The sequence below is a fragment of the Propithecus coquereli genome, unplaced genomic scaffold, assembly GCF_000956105.1.
Source record: "Propithecus coquereli isolate 6110/MARCELLA unplaced genomic scaffold, Pcoq_1.0 Scaffold170, whole genome shotgun sequence".
Lineage (NCBI taxonomy): Eukaryota > Metazoa > Chordata > Mammalia > Primates > Indriidae > Propithecus > Propithecus coquereli.
The window spans coordinates 5,359,094-5,369,101 of NW_012141636.1; the positions used below are offsets into that span (position 1 = coordinate 5,359,094).

General features: G+C 36.8%; 1 protein-coding gene across 1 annotated transcript in view; it reads right to left on the bottom strand.

Moving 5' to 3' along the window:
* CTSC (cathepsin C) overlaps positions 1-10,008 on the bottom strand; it is a 37,292-nt gene that overhangs the window by 1,617 nt on the left and 25,667 nt on the right. Inside the window, exons 4-6 of the mRNA XM_012641802.1 lie at positions 9,582-9,737; positions 6,644-6,759; positions 573-704 (exon numbers count right to left, since the gene is read on the bottom strand). Coding sequence (XP_012497256.1) covers positions 573-704; positions 6,644-6,759; positions 9,582-9,737 — 404 coding nt within the window. The remainder of the gene's footprint in view (positions 1-572; positions 705-6,643; positions 6,760-9,581; positions 9,738-10,008) is intronic.

Here is a 10,008-nt window from a genome sequence, read left to right on the forward strand (position 1 = left end):
GGGAAACTTTCCAGTGGCCAAATCTGGTCTTCACAGAGAAAACTTTAAAATGAATGTTTTTCCCTAAATCAATTGTAGCTGGGCTTTCTACATGTATTACATATGGCCTGTTCTGAAAGCCTAAGTATAGAATTTTAAAATTCTCCTAAAGAGAAACCAGCTGTTGGTATGATTTTAATAGGAATTGGGTTTTGCAGTGAGACCATGGTTGGAACTGAAACCCCAATGCTTAAAAGCTATGTGACTGTCCAAATACTATAAAACTTCTTTGTTCCTGTTCCCTGTCTATGAATAGGAACTATACTTGCTTCTCAGAGTTTTAAACATAGGTAAGTAATGTATGCAAGAGGCTGTGTTTACTCAATATATAATGACTATTGACAATTTGCTGGATGGTGCATTGAAATCCATGAGAAACCATTCATTAATAAGTGATAGGGCTGGACTTCTACCCAGGTTTTCTAGCTACAGACTTTATCCTCTCTCTACTACACCATCCTTTTGCCTTTGCGAACAATGGCCAACTACACATAGGTAAATAGCTCATAAGACAGTGCCTGAAATACACTTACCTTGAGCATACTGGCTACAAGATACAACCTCCTGAGGACTCAAGATTGGGGTCTGAGAATTGTTGGTTAGTATACGGATTCTTGCTTCTAGCATACCCATAGAGGCAAATGAGTAGCAGCTGCCACAAGATTCTGAAGATAGAAAAGAAAGATATAAAATCCAAGAAACATTTGAAGCCTCACAAAGAATCATACAAAAACCTGAGTGGATCAGAAAAATTAATATATTTACACTGAATGTTGTTGCTGTTTGTTTAGGATCAGTGCAATATTGAAGATTCAATCAACAAACATTGCCGAACTTACAAACATTAAGATTTCATTCTTTTTCATCAAAAGACAAACATTAATATATGGGACCTTTTTTGAGAATGTTTTAGAAGCTAAAAAGAAAAAAAACTCTCCTAATTTCTAAGAAGCATTGGTAATATTCTTGATAATGAAGAAAGGCTTTATGTCTATAATATTCTGAGCCACCAGGTTGAGAGAAAACTGTTGAGGGACGCATGTGAGCTGAGCTTTTAAATATGTCTGATGCAATGAAATGAATATTTATGCCCCCCCAAATCTATGTTGAAATCCCAACACACAAGGTGACAGTATTAGGAGGTGGGACCTTTACTAGATGACTTTGGGATTAGTGCCCTAATAAAAGAGCCCTCAAGAGAGATCTCTCATCCCTCCCAACCTTTGAGGTTACAGAGAAAAGGTGGCTGTATGTGAACCAGAAGGTGGACCCTTACCAGACGCCAAATCTGTTGGCATCTTGATCTTGGACTTCCCACATAACAGAACGGTGAGAAATAAATTTCTATATAAGCCACCCAGTATGTAACATTTTGTTATAGCAACCCCAAAAAGACTAAGACAAGCAGTATTTTCCAAAGCATTTTGGGTGAAACTAACCCTAAAAATGACTCAGGTGTGGGTGTGTTGTAAACCATTAGATTTAACCCAAGGAAAGAAGAAAAAAAAATACAACAAAGCCCAAGAAAGGCAAAAGAATGATTATAATGATGAAAATGGTATTTAAGGTGGACAGTGAGGAAGTTAAGACATGGGTCAGAGGAAGATGAAAAGTAGCTGAATGGGGGTGGGGAGAAGGGAACAGAAAACTGCTTCATTTAACACCTGGATGCTCTGGCAAGGACAAAGTAAATTTATTTAAGAAGCATCTGCTAGGAATATAATTGCTATTTCAAGAAAAGGAAAAATGTTGTATTATGAGGTAACTTATATGAACAATATTATTGTTCTGTTTCTTCAAAATGCGTGGGTAAAAGAAATACATATAAGAAAATATGGCATGTATACAACAGCACTGGGATTTGCACTTGTTACAATTCCAGAAAGAGATGAGCATAATTTTAATATCTCTATTATTAGTCTCTTTTACTTCTGCCACTAACACAAATTCTCCATGGAGATATGCTTGTACCAAATCCAAGACAGTGGTATTAAACCTAGTTCTACATAATTGGTATGTTATTCTATTTGCTGTACTAATATATTAGTTTTACCAGATTATTTGAATGGTGAGCATTCCCTTATGAATGTAAAATAAGATTTATGAACAATTATGCAACTCAAAAAACTCATTATACATAAAAAAGTCTCTTTAGTAAATCTGAATTCAGTAATTTAGTAACTGCCTTCTTTAGAGGGAAAAGCATTCAAAAGAGAATTATGCATTCAAAATACTACCAGGGCTGCTGATTTTCGCTTCTCCAGGTAACCGCTGATGTCCGTCCCTCCCTGAGGCAAAGGAAAGCTAGGCCGCTATGCTCAGCCTTCAATATTCTGAACTCTGTTTGAAGAACCTACATTGTTTTTCTCAAACCAAACTGAATTTCTTTGAGTGTTCACAGGACATGTGTTTTGTCTTGGTGCCTAACTTAGTGATGTATGTTTGCAGAATGAGTTAAGGAATGAACAAGTAGATATATATTTATATCCATGAAATAAAGTGAATTCAATGGAAAGAGTCAACTTTACCTGTTTCTAAGCTATAAGGAAGGCAGAAGCCTAGATCCTAATGTGAACTTCCTGTTAAAATAAGTTTTGCTTAAAGCTGCCTCTTTACACATTTTCAGTTTGGCCTAAAGGCTTCTCCGTACATAGTGAACTGTAACCCAAGTGGTTATATAAACAACACTAACCTACCCCTTTACCAGTCACCAAGTTTCAGCCAATCAAAAGTAGCCAACTGTTCAAACTGTGGTCAAATATGGCAAACGCTGAGGTGTGACCAATCCGGTTGCTTCTGTACCTTACTTCCATTTTCTATACACCCACTTTCCTTTTTCTGTTCGTATATCCTCTCCAACCGCACACAAGAATCACTCTGAACCTATTCTGGTTTGGGACACTACCTGATTTGTAAACTGTTCTTTGCTCAATTAAACTGTTAAATTTAATTTGTCTAAAGTTTTCCTATTAAAAGTTCTCCAAATAGTTCAACAATACCACAAGGCCCTGACCTAAAGAATGCTAGAGCCCTATTTACTCTTAACTCCTATTTCTGATGTTTCCTAAAGTTTTACCCCTAAAGATCTTAGATTGATCCATACCAAACACTCCTTTTGCTGCTGAGGAATCATCTAAATTATGAAGATTAGAAGAGAAGCACTTGGAAGGGGGCCTTGGAATTCATCTAGTGTACAAACTACTCCCTTGATAATGTGTAACTGAGGCTTGGAAAGAAGCAAAGGCCCATCCAAGGTCACACAGTTAATAGATGGCAGGGGCTAGTGTCTTTTCATCTCCTAATGCAGGATTAGTGTTCTTTTCTGTTTACAGGTCTGTATCTATTTTAAGAAATTTTCAGATATTCTTTCCCTGTCATGTATTCACTAGATAGAACAAAATTAACCATTTGTTTTCAAAACGTCCAAACAATACTATCCTTAGGACCCATCATTCCGATGATGGGGTGTCAAAGAACTAGACCAGTGAATAAGTAGACAGAGCCAATGTTCCTTTCAGGAGACACCAAGGTCTTATAAGAAATAACATATCGAAGGGAGTCTGAAAAGGGTCCTTTTTGGCCATCCCGCTTTCTTGGCCCATTATAGCTATGAAAATAATCTCTTTTTAATAGTATTAGCCATTAAACCATCACTATTTGTCCATAAGGTACTGTGGGAGGGATGGACCACAAGTACACCCAAGGGCTCAGAATGTGCTCTGTTTAAAAAGCAATTACAGGAATGAGGAAAGAAGATAACCTTCCTCAAGCCCCTGACTTTCCCAAAAGAATGTGTCAGCTACCAAGGTAATTAGTGCCTCGTTTCAAAAAGCAAGGGCAGTCTAGATTCTAAAAGAACCATTATCCCTTAAGAAGACTACAATGCAATAAAGAATAAGAGTGGATCTGGCCCAGCCAGAGCTCTGCAGTAATCAAATTTCCACAATCTCAAATAGATAATGTGATTTGCATATGGTATAACTATGTTCAGCTATATCTTCCAACAGTGGAAAACACACTGAACTAGGAGTAAGAAGCCAGGATTCTCTTTCTTTTCCCCTCCTTTCTCACTTTGCCACTCATTAGCTATGTGACCCTGGGAAGGTCACTTGACTTTTTTGGCATTTCTTTTTATCATATGCGTAAAATCAATCAGGTGGAGCTGACAGTTTAAGCGCCTGCCTTCCTGCTCTAATAGTATAAACGGTATTTAGAACCAAGACTTAAGTGGACTAGATTTTAAACATTAGGAAAACAATCTGCATTTCCTAATTAATGTGACCCATGAGAGACACTCTCCTTCTCTCTTAAAGATACAATAATAAATAAAGACAGCACAGCTGGGGGAAGAACAAAGAAAGTCCATCTCTCCCAATTTCCTAGCTTCTCTTCCATCTCACACCTCAAAGTAAATATCTTGCTGTAAGGCTTGTTCTTAAAGCTAGTTTCAAGTTAAAGGCAAAACCTCATTTGTCCTCTCAATATTTCTTTTTCCCTTAATCTCAATTTGCTCCCTAAATAAAGAACAGCTGTGAATCCCCTTAACTACAGCTAATTCTGAGTCTTGGGTTATACAAAACATTGGTAATGGTAAAGTTAGTGGAAATTTCCAAGCAGCCCAATTATCAGGAAGAGAAAATAATTAGTTTTTTCCCAACCTACAGTACAGAAAACCAAAAGAGGAACCTCTAAGTACACTGTTTTCTCAAGTATTTGACAAGATACTACAGATGAGGGATCAATTCAAAAGCAATTAATTTCCACCAAAGCTCTCTATTTTGAAATTGCCATTGTCTGTACAAATCATATTTATAACAGTGAGAGAATAGGGAACACTGGAGACAATAATAGTTTTAACCAAGCTACAAGTAAACCAAAGTCAAAGAATTTAGCTTTAGAAAGTCTAATTTCCTTCCTTCCCTTAAATTATTACCTCCTATCACCCATCAATCACTTTTGGAAAGGGAGTATAACTAAACTTTTCTTTCTACCCTCTCCTATGCTCCCACTGAATTTTAAAAACACCATATTAAAGCAGTTATATTGTACTTTAAGGTTTTTTTGCATGTCTTGCTAAACTGTAAGTCTCCAGCACAAGGACTGTGTCCTTTAGTCTTTATAGCCTCTTCCATTAAAAAAAAAAATTCCTAATGCATATAAGATGTTCTACAAACAACAGAAGCAACAATATTAGTAGCTCACATTATGGAGTGTTAACCATGTGCCAAGCCCTCAATAATCAAGTCAACACGTTATATGCATCATTTACTAATCCTCTCAAATAGGAATAGAAGATCTGTTTGATAGGGTCATTTTTAATCTTCTCCTAACATCAACCCTTTAATTTCATTTTCCATTCATTTCTCAATTACCTTCAAATTACTCTCATTTCCAATCCCACCTGTCCAAAAAAGACCTCCTCACGAAATCAAGAAGGTAGAGAAGGATTTTGAGATCTACACTTTCTCTAGACCTGAAGAGTCCCAGAATAACAGGTAGAAAGGCAAAGAGATGAGACTCCCTGGTGTCAGGTGAAGGATAGGAATAGTGCCAACCAGCTGCCATGAAAACTGCTTGGGGCTTTCTACAATCAGAAGACTGCAAGAATTCAGTGAGGAAGGAGCTTGAAGGGCAAGTGACAATGTTGAGAAGTAAGAAGGCTGATTATCACCACATTTTTAGGAAAGGAGAAGAACAATTTATCTTTAGGTATTATAAGTTTATAATCCTCCCAGGAGACACTAATCAGAATGTTTCCAGATAGCAAATACCACACCTATTTTATAGTAACAAATAAGTCATGTGTACTATTATCTTCAAAATGAGCTTAAAAGTAATAAACCTGAGCACTACATAAATGAGTCTCCAAGTCACTGTTGGCGAAAACTTACGATAACAAGATAATTTGCTCACAAGTGCACTTAGAGGAAGTGTTATTAAATCAACTCATATGCATCAAATTTCTGAAAATAACTAGTAAAATGCAATGGCAATGATACTTTTGACAAACCTGGGCTCTGCCCCAGGCCACCATTGAGGAAGCTGGGTTAATACTTATCATCCCATAGCATATTCTAATGTAAAGTGAATTAAAAGTCTTTATACAGCTCAAAAAATCTAACAGAAAAAAAAAAAAAATTAAAGGTCTACTTTTTGGGCTCATGTAGTAAATTAAAGACTAAATGATGGCAGAAATGGAAGGATGGGCAGTAAAGAAGGATTGCAGCAAGCGATTTGCAGAAGGAAGACCAATTTTAATTGTATATAATTCTTCATTTCCACAGGATTCTCTCCTACCAGGAGGGCAAATAAGTTTGTCTCACGTATCACTCTCATTGTCACTACCTACCTAAAACATAAATTGGGAATACTAAAGAAATGCTGAGCTCAGGTGGAAAAATTATCTATTACCAAAGTCTGTCATGGATACAAAAGGAAAAAAAGTGAGGATTCTTAGGTCACATAATTTCCGTTTCTTTACTAAAGTGGATCAGGCCCATTCTATCTATGTATCCCCAAAATCCATCCCCAGTGCCTGACCCATAGCAAACGTCCAATAAATAGTTCAGAATAAATTAATGAGAAATCAGACTTTATTTTTTACCTTGGTTTCGAACAGGGCTAACAAAATTAACACCACGAACATTTCTCCAATCCCAAGATGTCGGCAAATGCAAAACCATTTTCTGTATTTCAACAGTCAGTGGTGCAGGTTTGGGCCTAGAAAGGAATGCATTTGACATCAACATATAGCCTTTCCTTTGTGGATGATTTCCTAGCCATGATTTCAATCACCAGGCTAGCTCCTCTCTCTCTACACTCCTTCAACTCTTTTGTTAGGGTACCACTGTAACACTATGGTAACATTTATTTTTTCTGTTACCATAAACTATTTGAATTTCTTATTCACCTTGGCATTGTCATACCACACTGTTCTAAGTTTTCAGTGGCTACCAGGATGGTTTTTACTAGGTTCCAATTCAGTCACTGGCAAAGATTCTTTCTGTACTACCTCCTGCCCTTTGCACCTGCTCACAAGTGGTTCAGTCTCTCACACACTTGTCTTAGAGATGACACAGGTTAACACGATGACAAAATGGATATGAGATGAAACAAAAAGAAAAAAGTGAACAATTAACTCAAAAGTAGCAATCATAACTTTGACAACTGTATAGAAGAGATAGCATATTTTATACAGAAATGTCAATTAATTTTTCACTAAAATATTTCCTAAGCCAGCGGCATCGTTTGAAGATCTATATGACATAGAGATAAGCCTGAGATAGATCTTTGACCATAGGGAAGATAATGTTAAGTGTGAAATACATAAAAATAACCATAACCAATACAAAGATGTTACAGTAATGTTGTAAAACACACAACTTGGATAATGCCCAAAGAATAACCAAGGCACATAAAAAGCTGTGCACCATTCATAATTTTATATATAGGGTGGCAGAAAAAAACAAACATTGAATATTTCTTCTGATATTTATGAATAAAAACTAGGGTACAAACAAATTTTGAATGGAAATTTTCTGTGGTTTTACATTGAGAGACTGTTTTGGAGACAAAACTCTAAATGTGTTTTTTAATTCTTTCACTCAACAACACCAATGAAAATCAACACAGAAGACATCTGTGACCAGATGCATAGAGGTTTTTCTCCACATGCCAAGCAAGCAATCAATTCTGCAGCAGACACTAGCGGGGTGTCCTCCAATTTTGACACTATCTACCTGGAGATAGTGTCAGATCCCATGGGTTTAGGGCTCAGTCCCACAAAACTGCCAACCACTTTCAATGTCAATCAAAAGCCCCAGGTTGTGTCACCTGTGCTTGTCACCAGCTGGACACAAATTGGAGATCTCATAAAACTCTCGTTGGGTTCAATTAATTTGCTAGAGTGGCTCGCAGAACTTAGGGGAACAAAAATATACATAGAGCTAAGCAGCCCTTCATAAATCTAGCTGTTCTCTAAAACAAAAGTGGTTGGCTGTAGGTTGATGAGATCCTTAGCACAAAAGAGTTCCTCAGAAACATGGCACGTGACACGACACAAGGCAAAGCAGCTGTGTCTGAGGCTCACCCCTTTCAGGCAGAAGCCAGTCTCTCTAGGATCAACTACTAACACTCCTCCTCTTAATGCTTGATTTTTCTGTTGAGTAAGTCTCAACCTCCTGTCTCATACAGATACTTTGAACTCCACTTTAGTGAATCCAAGAAGGGGATACAATATGCTTCCTTTCCCAGTTTTGACAAACTAGAGCATCTCATGGACTAGAAATTTCCTAGAATACACACTGAGAAATACTACAGAAGATTCTTTTGAGAAAGAAGGCAAATTATGGGAGGATACTATCAATTGGATAGAAAAAAAATCCATACATTCTCACAGTCAAAAAATGCCACATCATTACGATCAGTCTGCAAATGAAAAAGTAATGCATTAGAGTTAATTGAGTAATTCATCAATTAGTGGCCTGCACAAATAATAAAAATTCAAACCATGGACTCTACAGATATTAGGAAATTAACCATTATGTTTTCTGAAAATTGGAGAATATTTCAATGTATTAAGGGAAAATAACCTACTTACACCATTTATCAACTTCCATTAGCTCACTATTGCTTGCTTTCTAATACTCTGTAGTCATATGATCTTAAAGCAAGCAATGGTATCACAGGAATATCCTTGGCCATTTAACAAATGTTAAGGAACTACATACTTTTTGCTAGGTCCAGCTATAGTTTTGAGGAAATGAAAAAAATCTACCCAAATTCTTGACTAGACAAATTCAAAGTACTGTGTCATAATCTCCCAAAGTAAGAAATATCCCATGGGGGATGTAAGGTAAAGATGGAAAATGCCACCTCTGGCTAAGGGTAGTAGAGCTATATTGATAAGTAACTTTTTTTCCCTTGCTAGACCTTTAAGCACATAGAGGAGTTTGAGATTGTTTACAGGTGGCATGTGTAACAGTTATTGCAGGCAAGTTGAGAGATATGTGAGGGAAAGAGAGCAGCAGGAATGGGGGTAAAATAAAAAGTTTTCACTAATTATGTGTCATATTGTTTGAAAGCAGATCAAGGTAGTAAATATAGGTATGGGCCTATTTAGATGACTTTGGATACCAGGCTAAATTTATTCATTAGATAGGGGAGAGTAACACAGTTATAACTGAGTATAGGAAGATGAAACTGGCAGTATATCACAGAACAGCTAAGAATGAGGACATGAGGCAAAGAGACCAAGAGACAGGACCAACGAGACATGACAAAGCCCTGTGCCAGAATGTAGAAAATGGAAAGGGAGTAATAGAAATAACAGATATTGTGAAAGAAAAACCCATAAATAGGACTTGGGATAGAACATGTATAAACAGGAGAGGGAAATGGTTAAAAAAAAAAAAAAAAAGTAACGTAAGTTTAAACTAAGATGAACAATAAAATGGTGGGCAAACCTGGTAGGGCTGGTTGGGAGGGAGGACAGCATTAAACTTTAATATTTTTATCAGCGATAAAGAGATATGCTTGATTACCTGGGGAATCTCTGACTGTGGCCACCACTTCTCCTAATCATATCTCTCAGGCTGAGAGTCTCATATTCCATGTATGTAGTTGCAGTCCAAGACTTCTGAATGGCATTGATAGCTTTCACAAAGTTGTGGTTGTATTTGTAGAGGCTACTGGAATACCTGCCAACAAAAGTGAGATAGTTTCAGATATGATCTTTACTGATGTACACAGATCCAATTAAAATGGGCACTCTTACAGGCTGTGCCTAAGTGGGAAGTGGTATAATCTTTCAGGAAGGCAACTGGCAATGTGAATCAATAGCCTGGAATATTCTGGAATGTCTTCTCTGATAAAAAAAGTTCAAGTTAACTAAAATATATGTATAAGGATAGTCAATGAAACACCTTTATACTAGTAATAGATTGTAAACAACCTAAATAAATGTTCTCA